This window comes from Leptonychotes weddellii, chromosome 8, assembly GCF_054177405.1.
Source record: "Leptonychotes weddellii isolate Sample4059 chromosome 8, ASM5417740v2, whole genome shotgun sequence".
NCBI classification, from domain to species: Eukaryota; Metazoa; Chordata; class Mammalia; order Carnivora; family Phocidae; genus Leptonychotes; species Leptonychotes weddellii.
The window spans coordinates 33,218,036-33,233,290 of NC_138376.1; the positions used below are offsets into that span (position 1 = coordinate 33,218,036).

The window sequence follows — 15,255 nt, forward strand, 5'->3', positions numbered from 1 at the left end:
TGCAACTTGTAATTACATATTTATTTGGGTGTTTATGATTTTAATGGCTGTCTCATTCACTAGACTATAAGATCCAAGTGGCCAGAGATTGTGTTGGTTTATTCCCCCGTCCCCATATTGACCATATTCACCTAACAGGGACTTCAAACTTGTGGAATGAAAGGAAAAACATACAAAGCCATAGCTCCCTTTTGTTACCCTCCATAGGCTCACTCTTCTCTCCGGGCTCCTCCAGGGCAGCGATGAGCACCCCACTCCCGCGGGGGTGGGGGGGCGGATCTTCTCATTTCACCTCCTCTTTATCCCTCTGTTTCCACAGAAGGGCAAGGGTTTGTAATGGACAGAGAGGCCTGAGGACTGTTAGCGACCCCCCCAACTCCCCCACCCCCCACCCCCCACCCCCCGCACCTAGCAAGGTCCTACCCTGCTCAGGTGGCAATTTCCTTCTCTCTGTCTCTACCATAAAGTCACAAGGCAGGCCTACCTAAAAATCCCCAATGTACATGGACATGCACATGCACAAAACAACGCTGGGGGGAAACTTTTTAAAGGTCTCTGCTGTTTTAGTGTCATGTTATTGAAACTTCCCCTTCCCCAAAGGCTCAGTTCAGGGCCTTCTGTGTGAAGTCTTTAAACAACAGTGTTTAAGAGTCCTCAACAGCAGTGAGATGGAACCCCTCAGGGTCCTGCTTGCTGATTTCAGTTTCTCTCCTCACTCGGGAGAGTCCATGTTTTCCTACTGGTTGGCAGTTTCAGGCTGACTGGACATGGGTAGAAACAAGAGCCCCCGCCATCTTCTAGAGTCAAACAGGCTTCGCCCAGGATACCCGGGGCTTTGGGAGTCTTCAAGAATCTCCGTCCACCTAGGAAGGTCTTCTTTCCAGACTGGCCTTCTCTCACTTGTGATCCCTCCTCTCAGCTCAGGACTGTGCTGGCCCCAGGCTGTGGCCTCAGCAGTCCCCAGGACACCAGGAGGGCACATTGTCTGGGCCCAAACTGCAGCAGCTATGGCTCCAGCTTCCACATGGGAAGAGATGGAGTCTCCGGGGCCCCAGACTCTGCCCTGGCTTCAGTCGGCACACAGCAGTGGCTTCCCAGAGATCTTCAGGTCATCAAAGGGCAAAAGAGCAAAGGGCTGAGAAAGAGAATGAAGAGAAGCAAGATCAGGGCCCATGGGGAAAAGGCAGCAGTGGAGGAAGGGAGCTGGGGAGACAGATTGGGTCTTTTCCCCTCCACCAAATGACAGCTGAAGGACATCGGGGAACAAATCTTCCTACTTCCTACTAATTCCCCAAATAGAGGCCCCTCCGGGCTAGGCAGAGCCCTGAAGCCTTAAACAAGCCCTCACTCTCTAAGATAATGTCAGAATAGCAGAGCTAACCAGGACCCCAGAGATGATCTAGCCCATAGGTCTGGAGGGATTTTTGGCAATGGGGTGGAGTACTTATGAAACATTTTGAATATTCTTTTAAGAAAGCTCTAGGCCCAACGTGAGGCTTGAACTCATGACCCTGAGATCAAGAGTCACATGCTCTACTGACTGAGCCAGCTGGGCGCCCCCGAATACTTTTTTACACTGAACATTTTAAAATGGAAAGACTGTACAGGAAATCTAGGTTTTAAGGGGCCACCCCTCCCCAGGGGCCACCTCCTGCCCTGGGCTCCCCTAACCTTTCTCTTAAAAAACTCCAAGACTTGGAAGTGCTAGGCCCACATTCCTCCTCTGCGACTATCTGCTGAAGCCAAGTAGAGTGACCCTTGGGCATAGACTCTGATCTCCCACAGGCCCCACCACCCTGTCTTATACCTAGTTGGCCTCACTGATCCTGTTAGAGTCCAAGTTTGAGCTCCCTGGTCTTGACCAACTAAGAAGACAGGCTGAGGGAGGGGCAGAGGCTTGCCCCAGGTCCCACAGTTGGTGAGTGGCAGAGTCGTGGATTGTGGATGACACCCCGGAATCCCGACCCCTTGGCCCTTTCAGCTGTTACGCGCCTGCCTCTGCTATGGGTGTGGGAGGTCCTGCAGAACAGAGCCGAGCCTGTGCCCCTTACATCCTCAGCCAGGTCCTGGGGAGTCTCGTCCTCCACGTTCCGCAGCAGGGAGTCGGCGCCTGCCTCGCACAGAGTGGATGAGATGCTGCTGAGGCCCCGACCCGCCGCGAGGTGCAGGGGTGTGCACCCGTTGAGCATGCGGGCGTCTACCCGGGCACCAGCCTGGAGCAGGAACTGCACCAGACCCCGCTCCTGGGTCTCCACAGCCAGGTGCAGCGCAGTCTTTCCACTCGTGCCCTCCTGGAGGGGAATAAGGAGGTCAGCCAAGGGGCCTCAAGCCGCATCCTGCTGGGCCCGGGGCCCTGGATAAGGAGGTGAGTGCCACCACTTCTGACTGCTGGGCAGGGGAGCCGGGGCTGGATCAGGCGGTGGGGCAGGCCCCGGGCTGGGTCCCGACTGGCTCCCTCACCTGCGTGTCAATGTCAGCTCCGTTCTGAAGCAGCAGCTGCATGAGCGGCCGGTTCCTCTGCAGGGTGGCAATGTGGAGACAGGCCAGACCTGGGATGGGGTGAGGGTGGGGGCTGCTCATCTGCATCCAGCAACTCTCTCTCCCCCGCTTTCAGGGACCTCCCTGCCCCTCAGCCCCAAGGGACTTACTGCCAACTCAGTGCCTCTGATCACAGGACTGTTATAAAACAAACCCAAAAAACCCCCTCAAAAGTCTGAGGGAAAAGGAACTCAAAGTTTCCACCTTTTCAGAGTCATGTTATTGAAACTTTCATGCTTCATGGGTTAGGTGGCTGAGTGACACCCCACATACAGGCGCACCCTCCCCCCCATACCCCTCCCCCATTCTCTCTCTCCCTCCCCCCCCCCAAACTCTACCCGCCTTCACGCCCTGTGGCAAAACCACCTTCTTCACAGCTCTCCAGGATCCCCAGGCCCCAGCCCCTCCCCAGGAGCCACCTCCTGCCCTGGGCTCCCCTAACCTTTCTGCTGACTCCTTTCTGGCGTGGAACCCCCTCTGCCTCCAGACCTAGATTCAAAGTGACATCCCTCACCTCCTTCAAGTCTCTGCTCAAATGTCCCTGCTCCCTGAGGGTTTCCCTGGCCATTCTCTTTCAAAATCACACCCACCCGCAACCCTGCCGTTCTAGTTCTCACTCTGCTCTACTTTTCCCACAGGGCTTACTGCTTGCTAACCTGCTAGAGAACTCCCTGCTTAGCCTTACTGCCGGCCTCCATCATTCTCTGTTTTGTTCACAGATGCAAGTCCGGCTCCCAGAATAATGTCTGGCACATAGAAGGCCCTCAGTACGTTTTTGTTACGTGAATTAATGAGTTCATCTAATCTCTGTTAAACTAAATACCTTGAGGGCAAGGTTTAGCTCTCTCTTTTGCACACAGCAGGCTCTCAGTAAATTCTCAAATTCATTCATTCATTCATTCATTCATGCATGCATCCATTCATTCAGCAAAGATGTAGCGAGTACCTGTGTGCTTGGAACTGGTCCATCTCCTGCCCCCTTCTCATCCCACGGACCCTGAGGCCGCCCATACCTTGCCAGTTTTGCAGCTGGAGGTCCAGGGAGTGGGGTGGTCCTCGGCCTGGCTCTGGCCGCCCCTCCAGCAGGCAGCGGGCACAGGCCAGGTGCTGGCGCTGACAGGCCACATGCAAGGCCGTGTCACCGTGTCGATCTTGTAGCATCCGACTGGCCCCCTTCAGCACCAAGGCCCGAACTGCACCGGGCTGGTCCAGATGTACAGCCAGATGGAGTGCTGTCTGTAGGCACAAAGGGGCCCGGGGCTACTCTAGCATGCTCTTGCCTCTGGGAACGTGCTGGGGTGAACCCAGGAATTACGAGCTGCCAGAACCTTCTTTGAGGGCAGCTTAGAAAGGCTGTGGCCCTGGTCTTCCAAGGAAACGCTGCTAAACCCTTCCCTCTGTCACTGCCCACCAAGCTCTTGGGACCCCCATTTCTGGAGGCAGGGTGAGGGAAGTGGGCCCCTCTCTTCCTGCAGGTCCCCACAGCCCCTGGAGAAAGGACAGATGGTGGCGGGGTCTACCCCCTCCCCCTCTGGGGAGACCTCTGCTATCCCCAGGGGCCAGGTGACAAGGAAAGGTTGGAGGGAGGAAAGACAGAGGTACCAGGCAGCCTCCACCTGGCGTACTCCTCTTTTAAAAGGCTCCACGCAGATGCCTCCTCCTGAATTCAGCTTTCCCTGGCTGCCCCCACAGACACTGGATCCCACAGTAGCTGGTATGTGTCTCTATCACAATTCTTGTCACCGTGCTGCGTAACTAGGTGTTGACATGAGCCCCCTCGCCCAGGGGGCAGAGGCTGTGTCTTACTCCTGTCTGTATCACCAGCTTCTATCCCAGTGCCTGGCGTCCGGTTTCCGGGGTGTGCAGCCTAATGTGGCTGCTAGGAATGGGGCAGGTGTAGGTATCTGGGCAGAGCCCACCCTCTCCCCCCACCCACCTGGTAAAGGTTGTTCTGAATGTCCAGGACCTCCTGGGGCAGCAAAGCCAGACAGCACAGCAGCACAGCTGGGGCCTCGTGAATCACCGCCAGGTGGACAAGCCTGGGAGGGGGAGGCAGCAGGAAAACAGGGATTGGTGTCAGGGCTCGGGCTCTAGACAGTGAGCTAGGGTCCTGGGGTCCTGGGGTCCTGGGGTTAGAAGGAAGAACACATCAATCTCTAAGAAGCCATTCACAGGGTAGGTAGGTGTAGGAAGTGAGAGTTCGGGCCAGGAAGCGAGGGTTGGTGAGGGAAGCCAGGATCCTGGGGCTGCGAGCTCCAAGTTCCCATCTCTGGCCTTCAGGAGGGCCTTGGCAGAGTGGGAGCGTGGGCAGGGTGCTGATGGGACAAGGTCCTTCCTGTTCGGCCTGCCCACACCCCACTCCCCTCTGGCCCCAGGGCCCTGGCAGGCCGGCTAGAGCTCAAAGCCAAACTGAAAGCTGCCGGGGTAGCACAGAGGTGGTTTCCGGGCCTGAGCTCCCCACCTCCGCCAACCCCAACAGGGAGGACTCAGAGGGCAGGAGTGGGGTTACCCCCACTCGCAGCGACTCAATGTTACACATTCCAGGGGAGAGAAAACAGAAGCTCTTGGAAGAGGAGCCAGGAGCCAGCGAGGCATCCTGTTCTGCTGCCCGTCACAGGGGAATCGAGAGGGTCAGTCTTCAGACAGCGCGGACAGGGTGGGGCCTGACCAGAGGCCCTCCACTCAGCCTCCACTTCCAAGGGGAGGTCTGTGCAGTGCAGAAAACGTGCGGCTCTTGGGGGCCAAAGAGCCTTAGCCTCTTGCTAAGGTGGGAGGGGGCAGCAGGGAAGGGAAGTTCCAGACCTGGGGTTTCCCCACATCAGGTGGGGAAAACGAAAGCCAGAGCTGGAGGGTCTAGGCCGGGACAGCTGCCTTGGGGCATTAACTGCCCTGAGGGGTAGTTTGGGTAAAGGCATATCTGGGCTGGGGAGGGGGCTGCTCAGGCAGGAGGGGGGCAGGCTTGGTGGCGGGCGGCAGGAGAGAGTGACGGAGGGAGGGCGGGAGGAACCGCTCTGGAAATCCCCTCGGCCAGAGCCTGTTCTCTAGGTCACATTCCTGCAGCCACCTCCCTTTCTCCCTGTCTCCCCTCCTCCCACTTCCTCTTCCCACTTCCATAAGTCCTATAGGCCAGACACCCTTGAGGGAAGAGAGTGTCCCCTCCCCTCTAGGGACCTCCTGGGGAGTCTTGACACCTCTTCTCCACCCCACCCACCCCAATTCCACAGTCTAGACACAACACCTGTCTCTAACTAGGTAACGGCTGCACACAGAGAGAGAGGCTAACAAAGGACAGCAGTGTCAGAAGCCTTCAATCCCTAGGTCAAAGGTCAGTCATAGGTATTCCACATGGAGCCCCCCAAATCTTGATTCTGGGCCTGAGGGCTGCTGATCTGGGCAGGTCACAAAAAGGCCTGGGGTCATTCCTCTCCCACCCACCGGGTCCACAGGCTATCTTTGTCAAAGGCAACCCAGGATTAGGACCCTCCCATCTCCAAAAAGCAGGTCAGGACAGACACCTCCGGCCTCCTCTACCCTCCCCACTGCCATGCCTTCCAGCATCCCCGATCTGGGACCCCAGCCCACTCCACTCTGTTTCTCGCCTCCAAGTCCTCACCTGACAGTGTTTCTTCTTCCTAAGGGGCAAATCTTCAGCTGGCCAGTCCCTCCCACACAAACTGCTTCTTACTTCAACTGCCTGCCCCCCAGCCCAGTCCCCACCAAACTTCACCTGGGCCTGGGGGAGGAAGAGTAAAGTAAAGGGATCAGACAGGACAGTGAGGGGGACTTGGGGGGCTCAGGAGGTGGAGGGTGTCGGTAAAGCTGACTCCAGCCCTCACTTCCCCTTTTGCAGCAGAGAAGGAAGTAAGCTGGGCAGCCAGCCGCCTGTCTGTCTGCTGGGGCAAGAGTGCCCCAGCCTGGCTCACCCCCTCTTTCTTAGGGCTAGCCTCAGCTCTGCACCCTGGCAGTACCCACATCCTTTGCTTCCTGACCCCCACTGGCAACCTGTAATTGGCACCTTTTGTTCCTTGAGACAGGGTATTCTGAGGTCAGGGGCTGGGAATCCCAGATAGTGAGCAAACAAGGATGCCCTCTCCCCCAGTGAGAAAAAAAAAAAACACAAAAAAAACCCTGGACTGGTCAGGGGAATTTTCCCTTCCAAGGGTGGGTCATTGGTAGCTTTCCAAGCTGCTAGCTGGGGTTCCAGGTGTCTGGTAAGGGCCCTGTCAGCTCTGCCCACCTCCCTAAGGGAGGGCAGAGAGATGATGCCAGGGCCTCTGGTCCGGGTCTGGCCAGAGCTCAAAAGTGGGCTGAGAGTGAAGTCGAGTTTGGAAGAGAGAGTGGGGACTGCCCCTTCCAGCGCGGGTGTCTTGAGGGATCCTCACAGAGTGGGTTCCCGGCCTGTTGAAGATCCTGGCGGGCCGGGAGTTAGCATCAATTGGAAGGGGTCCCTGTCTCACCCTAGACCCCATACTCACGTGTCTCCATCTTCGGAGATGTAAGTGAGTGCTTCCAGCTGCTGAGGGCTCAGCGCCCCCGCGGCGGCGAGCGGCGAGCGTGGGGCTGGGTTCTCGGTCTCCGTGCCCCCCAACAAGGGCAGGGGCTCGGTGAGCGACGAGGAACCATAGGTGGAGTCAGCTCGCTCCCCATCTGTGTCTTCCTTCTGTGGCTCCTCGGCTGTTCCCGGAGGTTGAGTCCAGGGCTGGGGGCCGCCGCCATCCGAGAGCCCAGAGGCTGGGGTCGGGGTGGGCTCGGGCAGGGAGCGCAGAGAGCGCAGAGACTCGATGCCCGAGTCATACTGGCTCTCATCTGTCTCGTCCGGCCCCTTCCGCGCCTCCGACATGCCAGCGGTGCCGGCCCGCGGGGGCCAGGTCCGAGTAGGATCCGGCTCCGGGCTCCGCCGCGCCGCCTTTCCGGGTTGCAGGTCCGCCCTGCAGAGCTGGCGCCCGGCCGGGAGTGGCCTCCTTCCCGGGCTGCGGGAGCCCCAGGGGTCGGCGAGAAGCGCAGGCGAGCCTCGGAGCGGGGGAGGCTTCCACGGCAGCGGCTACTCCGGCAGCTGGACTGCCCAGTCGGACTCGCTCGCTCGCCCCGCCCCTCAGGCCCCGCCCCCGACAGGCGCTTCCGGACCGAGGCCCCGCCCTCCGGAATCCCCCTTACCCCGCCCTCTGGGTTGGCTTCGAGTTAGGGGTTACCCGGTCCTGAGCCACTCATGCGTTAATTCACCCACTCATTCATTCATTCACCCATTCATTCATTCATTCATTCATCCATCCATGCATTCATATTTTTCTGTTCCTTCTTTGCATTCATTAATTTCACGCATTATCTTTCCTTCCTTCCTTCCTTCCATTTCTTCATTTTTTCCATTCATTCATTCGTTTTTATTTTTATTTTATTTTTAAGATTTTATTTATTTATTCATAAGAGAGAGAGAGAGAGGCAGAGAGAGAAGCAGGCTCCCCGCTGAGCAGGGAGCCTGATGCGGGGCTCGATCCCAGGACCCTGGGATCACGACCTGAGCCGAAGGCAGACGCTTAACCATCTGAGCCACCCAGGCGCCCTATTTTTTATTTTTTTAAGTATTTTTATTTATTTATTTGACACAGAGAGAGAGAGAGCACGCATAAGCAGGGGGAGGGGGAGAGGGAGAAGCAGGCTCCCCATCCAGCAGGGAGCCCAAATGGGGGCTTGATTCCAGGACCCCGGGATCATGACTTGAGCCGAAGGCAGCCGCTTAGGCGACTGAACCGCCCAGGCGCCCCTTTTCGTTTGTTTTTAAAGGGATATTTATTAATCGTCTGCACAGGCTGGGCATCTTGCAGGGAGAGCACTGCTTCCTATCTCCTACCCATATCTCTCAATTTCTGTGGTTTTCTCATCTATCGGGAGTTTGGGTAGGGAAAGAAAGGGGATACTTACTGTCTTTAAAGGACCAGTTCTCCCTTTGTGTCCTGGATAGAGGGTCTCCTGCAACAACTTCCCAGATCACATAGAATTGGGCACAAGGATGTTTTTTGTTTTTTAAGATTTTATTTATTTATTCGACAGAGAGACACAGGAGAGAGGGAACACAAGCAGGGGGAGTGGGAGAGGGAGAAGCAGGCTTCCTGCTGAGCAGGGAGCCCGATGTGGGGCTCGATCCCAGGACCCCGAGATCACGACCTGAGCCAAAAGCAGACGCTTAACAACTGAGCCATCCAGGCGCCCCAAGGATGGTTTTTTTGTTTTTGTTTTTTTTTTGAAAGTGAGTTTTCTCAGGCAAGCTGTTGTCTTAAAAAAAAATGCAGAGTGGTCATGTTTTTTTGTTGTCTAAAAAAAGCAGACTGGTCATTCTTCACAGGGATGAAACACTGGCTCTGGGCAGTTACAACATCTGGTTACCCCTAGGGGTCAGGGAAGTTTAGTTCCTCATGGTGGGGCCAGAATGGGGAGGACCCAGACATGCTGGGCCATGCTCTGCTGAGGTCCCCACCACAGCCCCAGCCCCAGTGCCAGCACATCTTTCCTCCTTCCCTGTCCCTGCTTTCCCTGGGCCTAAAGGGCCTAGGGAGGTTGTAGGCAAACTCTACCCACATAGTGAGCCCCAACCTGTGCCCCATGATTCATCCTCTACCCCAAGTGCCATCAACCCAGGGGCATCAATGACCTTAGAAGATCATCCCCAAGGGAACATTTCCCTTTTCCAGCTCTGGCATTGGGGGAAGGAAGCTGAAGTGAGTGTAGACAGCTACGAACCAGCTTTTCTACTGCCCTCCTCCATGTAACCTCATTTTATTCATCCATCTATTCCTCTGTTTGACAAACATGTATGGGGCTTTTCCTATATGCCTGACATTGGTCTTTCTGCTGGAAGCAAAACCAAGTATCATAGTAACGGTAATAACCAACAACCACTAATCCTACCCCCATTCAAAAATGTCCCATGGTTCCAGCCTTCAAAAATCTCCCTAGCAATGATAATAGAGTGCTTGTGCTAAGACAGGAGTGAGAACAGGGTGCGGTGGGGGCACACAGCGGGGTCGACTACCCAGTGGAGTGAGGGGAAGGGAAGAGGGCTGGGGAGAAGAGAGGTACCCTAGTGTGTGTGCTTAGAGGGGTGAGTCAAGAGAGAAGAGTGGTGGGCAGATGGGAGGAGATGCCCCACTGCTCTTCATCCCTGTAGAGAACCAGAGTGGAGAGGATGTGTTGAGCATGAGGCAGTGAGAAGCCACGAGGGGAAAGCCCAAGGAAATTGAGGCATCTCCTTCCCTTGAGGTCAGTGTGATTTCAGATGTTCGCAACTTCCTCCCCTGACATGTTCCTCTCTCATCCTCAAAGGCTAGAGCAAAAATACAGTCAGGAACTCCAGACCCACACTACATGGGCTCAGATCTGGCACTGTCACATCCCCATCTTAAAGTTGGGAAGCTGCAACCCAGAGAGGTGAGTTGAACTGCCCAAGATCAAACCAGTCAGGAAGGACAGGGCCAGGTTCTCCTGTCCCTAATCCAAAACTTTGAAAAACATTTTCTTTTTTTTAGTTTAATTAAATTAATTAATTTATTTATTTATTTATTTTTAAAGGTTTTATTTATTTGACAGAAAGACAGCCAGAGAGGGAACAAAGGCAGGGGGAGTGGGAGAGGGAGAAGCAGGCTTCCGGCGGAGCAGGGAGCCTGATGCAGGGCTTGATCCCAGGACCCTGGAATCCTGATCTGAGCCCAAGGCAGACGCTTAATGACTGAGCCACCCAGGCGCTCCTGAAAAACATTTTCAATGAAATTTTGTTTCCTTTATGAAGGTCTAAGGAGTTGGGGCGTCTGAACCCACCGCAAGGACACAAGAACTCAGGAGTATGCAGTGACCACCCTTTCCTTCAGACCAGGCTGAATTTAAGAAAAAACCTATCCCAACTCAATCCTGCGTCTCGCTCGGAACCCCAACAGGTGTGTAGCAGCCCCTTTTCTGGCCACATGAGGTCAGCATTGAGTCACTCGCTGCTTCCAGACCCTGCCTGCACTCTGACAGGAAGCCCTTCTGGGGATACTTCAGAACGGGGAGAGGGACCATACAGTGCCATTTGGAAGGGTGACCTGGGGACTCTGACTTGGGCCTCAGCATGGTCAGGGCCCTGACTGCTTCCTCGGCCCCTCCAGTCCTCTTCTCTCTCTGCTGTTTTCTTCTGGTTCCCTTTGTAGTACCCCCACTCCCAGCTTCCACCCACCCCAGCCAGGCTCCTCTTCAGGAAACAGGCCCTGTTGCCATGGTGACCAGCTGGTCAGCTGGCTCCTTCCTCGCCCCCTCCCTTCACCCCTCTTTCCCCTGAGCTTCCAAGGAAGGGTGATGTGTGTGAATGGAGAAGGGGGGGGGCGTTGTCAGGGGTCCTTTATCTCTTGGGAGCTCTGGGATTGGCCAAAAGGAGTTGGGCCAGCTCTCCTCCAAAGCCCCCCTGAGGTGGAGACAGGCAGGCAGTAGGCGTGGGGAACAGGAGCAAGATTACAACAACTAAATGGGGAGTGTGATCCTCCTATCTGGGTTAGGAAACGGCAGGGCTAGGAACTCTGCACTCTGTCTGCAGTGAGGACTGAACTAGGTGGAACCGGCTGAGACCAGAAGAGGGGTTGGAGTTAGATGTGAGGCAGGGCTTCCCACAAAATATGGGTGGGAGACACTGGAGTTAGCCACCAAGTGAGATTCCTCCTCTGCCATGAGAAAGGGGGCGAGGCCTGCCTCTTCAGGACCACACCCTTCCTCTGTTCGGGTCTGGAGGACAGAATGACTGACCCGTGGAGGATCATGCGGGCTGGATGGTTCTGAAGCAGGAGGCAGCCAGTCGGCCACCTTCACTTTGCCTGGAAAGAAGAGAATAGGAAAATGGAGGCAGGCCCAGGAGTGGGTGTGGGGGGTGGGGTGGGGTGGGACAGAGGCTGTGGCTACTCTGCCTCAGGTGAGAATCCCAGCAGATTGGTGCACTTGTCCCGTCCCAAAGACTAGATTCTCCAAAACTTTGCCTTAAGCTAACTTCCTACCCACAAATATCCCCATGGCCTTTGGAATGGGAAAGATCTGGATTCTAGGACTAGCTCTGTGAATACTAGCAGGTGACCTTTAGTAAATCATTCACACTTCCTATACCTTGGTTCCTTGTGGGTAAATGGGGGACCAGTTACTATATGTCAAAGACTAATGTAGCACAGGGCACACAGTAGGATTCCACAGTGTGCACACACAGATTGAATAAGCATAGCCTTTATACTATTTTATCATAATGATTGCCCCCTCCCCATTAGACTTTGTGCTCTTTGAGGGTAGAATATTGTATGTTTCATTTCTGAACAGGGTACACAGGAGGTAGCCAATGCCTGTTTATTGAATGGATGCATCCAGGAATGAATGAATGCATGTCAGTTTTCTTTCTGCCGGTCCCAGGCAGTACAGGGAGAAGCAGTGTGGGTGGATGGCAGGAAGGGGTGGGCTACTTGCAGTCACTCAGCCTGGCCTGGGGTCTATGATTTTGCCTCCTACACCCATAGAAGAAGGGCAGAGGCTTAGAGACTGTCCAGGCAACTTCTTCAAGGCACAGATGAGGAAACTAAGGCTTAAAGAGGGGAAGGCACTTGCCCAAGGTCACACAACCCCTTAATGGCAGAGCCAGGATTAAGAATTGGAACTTAGGTTTCCTGATCTCCAGCCTAGGGCAATGCACACGCTTCATTGCTTCTTTGGGACTGTTTCTCTAGGGAAGGAAAATGGCTCTGTGAAGCCCCATTCCAATGTCCTCCCCTCTGCCCTCTGTTAGTCCTTTCTCACATCTAGCTCCAATCCTTTGCCTTTCACCCGATTCCATCTCTGTTCACTTGGGTCTGGCCTCTGAAGGCTGGCTCCCGCCTTAAGCGTTACCACCCAACTGGGAATAAGGATCTTCCCTAGGGTTCCAAGGCTCAATTTCCTTTCCCCACCCTCGGCCCCAGGAACTTGCGGGAACCAACGACGGGGAGGGATGTTGGTTGAACCGCTGGTGCCCCCTCCACCGAGAAGGGACGGAAGGAGTTGCTGCACAGATCTTCCCGGGATGGGGGGCGGTGGTGCGGTGAGCAAGGCTGGGAGTGGGGAAGGGGTGCGGGGAGCCCCTGTTGCTTCTCCTCTTTGGGGGGTGGCTATTAGGTAGGCTTGAGGAAGGCGGAGTTTGGGGGGCCGGGGGCGGGGCTCCTGCGCTGAGAGGAAGAGGGGGGGCGCGCTGGCTCCAGCTCGGCTCAGACAAAAGGCGGCGGCGGGAGCGGGCGGGAGGCGGAGCGGCGCCGCGAGGGCCTCAAGGTGACACCCGCCCCCGGCCCCGGCCCCCCCGGCCCGGCCCCCCAGCCCGCCTCCCCACCCCCCAGCCCCTAGCCCCCTACCCCTGGTGCCCTTTCCAGGCCCCCTCCCCCCGGCGGGGGGTGGGGAGCAGCGAGGGCCCCGCCCCCTCCCGCCCCCTCCCCAGGGCCAGCGCAGGATGCCCTCGGCCCCCGGCAGCCCCCTGGGAAGCCCTGAGCTCGACGCACCCCCTCTACGCCATGTCCCCCCCTGGCTCGGCCGCGGGAGAGAGCGCCGGCGGCGGCGGCGGAGGTGGCGGCCCCGGGGTCCCGGAGGAGCCCACGGCGGCGGCGGCGGCGGCGGCGGACGAAGGCCCCGCCCGAGAGGAGGTGAGAACAGGCGGCGCCCCTTCCCGGGGCGCGGCCGCAGCCTGGCCCCCCATCCCCCGCCGCGCGCGGCCCCCGCCGGTTCCGCCGCAGCGCGGCCGGCGCCCCGCACCCCGAGTCGGCCGCCGCAGCCGCAGTCCCGCGCCGATGCCCCCACCGGCGGCCGGAGCTGTCCGCGGTGGCGGGGAAGGGGCTGCGCCGGGGGCGGGGCTCGGGGGGGGTCCTGGGCAGGGGGAGGGGCCTAGGGGCGGAGCCTCGCGGACCCCGGGCGGATGGGGTGGGGACGGTGGCAGGAATCCTGTTTGGCGGAGGGAATGCTATCTTGAAGGCCAGGAAGGGCGACTTGTAGGGGCTACAGAGGCAGGAGAGTACCATGGGGAAATGGGGGTGGTACCTGAGCTGTGGTCCTAAGAAGGTCAAATGTGTACAGAGGCGATTCCCCCTGGGGTCACTGGGAGTGTGTGAGTGCACCTCTCTCTCCCAATGTCCACGCAGCTCCCCCACTCCCAGGGGGGCCCTGAGCCCAGGAATCCTTCAGAGTGTTGGAAATAAGCATATCCCTAGTTGGGGGCCCTACTCTTCAGTCCTCTGAACCTGGAAACAAAGAGACTGAGGAAGGTACCAGTGGCACTGCTCCCCTCCCCCCATCTCCCAAGCACACTCGTGCACACACATACACACTGCACTAGGGCAGAAGCACAGGGACAGGGACAGACCTGCAGGTAGAGACCCTTTCAGATGTGCTGTCAATGGGACACGTGCACACTCAGGCGGGCCCACGGAGGTGCACACCTACACACCCCCCAAGGACAAGGCTCCCGGGAAGGTACATGTACCCTAATCTTGTTTGTATATGCTGTGTGCTATTGCCTAGCCCACCTACCCAACCACACTTCCAGATCTTTCCTCGCATTTCACACCAGGTCCAGGGCCTGCTGTCTGTGACTGTGCCCTTCCTTTCTACCCTTTTCTCCCTTCCCGTGGCTAGACTCCAGGTCAGGCCTGGGGAACTGGAGGAAGTCAGGATCTCAGTGGCGGGTGTGTGTGTTGGGGGGGGGGTTCCCAAAGCCAGACAGCAGGGAGGAGGAGTGGGAAAGCACAGCCCACCACCAGAAACCCAACTCAATTCTCATCTATTAAGTGGCTGCTGAGCGCCAGCACCATGGTGGGCACTCAGGATGCAGAGAATGAGACCCTGCCCTCAGGAGCACCCAGTCTAGATGTGTAAACAACTCACTGGGGTGACCGTGGGATGGAGTGGGCCAAGTGCTTTAACAGGCCCCCAGAGAGCCCCAAGAATCATTTTGACAAATGACTGGACTGCAAACGTCTTCCTCCCTACCCCCCTAACGTGGTCCCACAGCCCCGCTCCCCAGCCACTTGTCTCTGCCCTTCTGGTTGTCTTCTCCTGGACTGCCTTCTACTCAGAGATGTCAGTCCTCTTCTTCTCATCTTAGAACAGGGGAAGGATGTTAGGGTCCAGGAAGGAGACTTACAGGGGGCCTCGGGGTCAGACTGTGGGGAGAGTCAGAGCTTGGGGTTTCCTGGGCACCCCCCAACCCCTCCAAAGGAGGTATGAGATTAATTGTCTGTGAGGGAGGTGGATGGGTCAAAGAGGACTGGCTCCTCTAGAACCCAGGACTCAAAGAATCGGGAAGATGTGAGGGTCCCACCTGTTAAGTGGGAAGATGATGTCAGTGGGTCCCTCCCCACTTTCCTGGAACACCTGGAAGGAGTCCTGGCTGGGGACCTGCCTTCGCTGATGCCTATCTGTCCTCCCTTGTCTTCCCCATCCACACCTCCTGTGTCATGGCCATCTTTATGTCTGTCTTTGGACTCTGTTTCTCTGGGTGCCATCCTATCCATCTGTGTCTTCTCTGCCACCCGGGGCCTCCTCCCTTCGTCTCTGGCTCTGATCCCTCTCTGCCTTTTGGGGTGTCTGTCTCTCTCCACACTTCCCTGTATTGGTGTTCTGTTTTCTTCTCCTGTCCCCATGCCTCACTCTGGGTCATTTCTGCATTTATCTTCGGTCCTCGGCTCCCATCTCGGTCTTAACCTCTTCTCT

The 15,255-nt window shown here is 56.9% G+C and overlaps 2 protein-coding genes across 5 annotated transcripts in view; one reads left to right on the plus strand and one right to left on the minus strand.

Moving 5' to 3' along the window:
- NFKBIE (NFKB inhibitor epsilon) lies at positions 1–7,616 on the minus strand. The gene is made up of 6 exons (XM_006748000.3): positions 7,014–7,616; positions 4,475–4,577; positions 3,552–3,774; positions 2,461–2,549; positions 2,052–2,291; positions 1–1,135 (listed from the first exon to the last, which is right to left on the minus strand). Exons 1-6 carry the CDS (start codon positions 7,376–7,378, stop codon positions 1,070–1,072), a joined length of 1,086 nt encoding a protein of 361 aa, XP_006748063.1. The 5' UTR covers positions 7,379–7,616; the 3' UTR covers positions 1–1,069.
- LOC115937271 (transmembrane protein 151B) overlaps positions 4,702–15,255 on the plus strand; it is a 16,454-nt gene continuing 5,900 nt past the window's right edge. Inside the window, exons 1-4 of one of the 4 annotated variants that reach the window (XM_081828348.1) lie at positions 4,702–5,243; positions 9,853–9,957; positions 10,316–10,460; positions 12,486–13,193. In XM_081828348.1, coding sequence (XP_081684474.1) covers positions 13,065–13,193 — 129 coding nt within the window. In that variant the 5' untranslated portion in view covers positions 4,702–5,243; positions 9,853–9,957; positions 10,316–10,460; positions 12,486–13,064. Of the gene's footprint in view, positions 5,244–9,852; positions 9,958–10,315; positions 10,461–12,485; positions 13,194–13,416; positions 14,017–15,255 lie in introns of those variants that run through there. The other 3 variants (XM_081828347.1, XM_081828349.1, XM_081828350.1) reach the window with 3 other exon arrangements.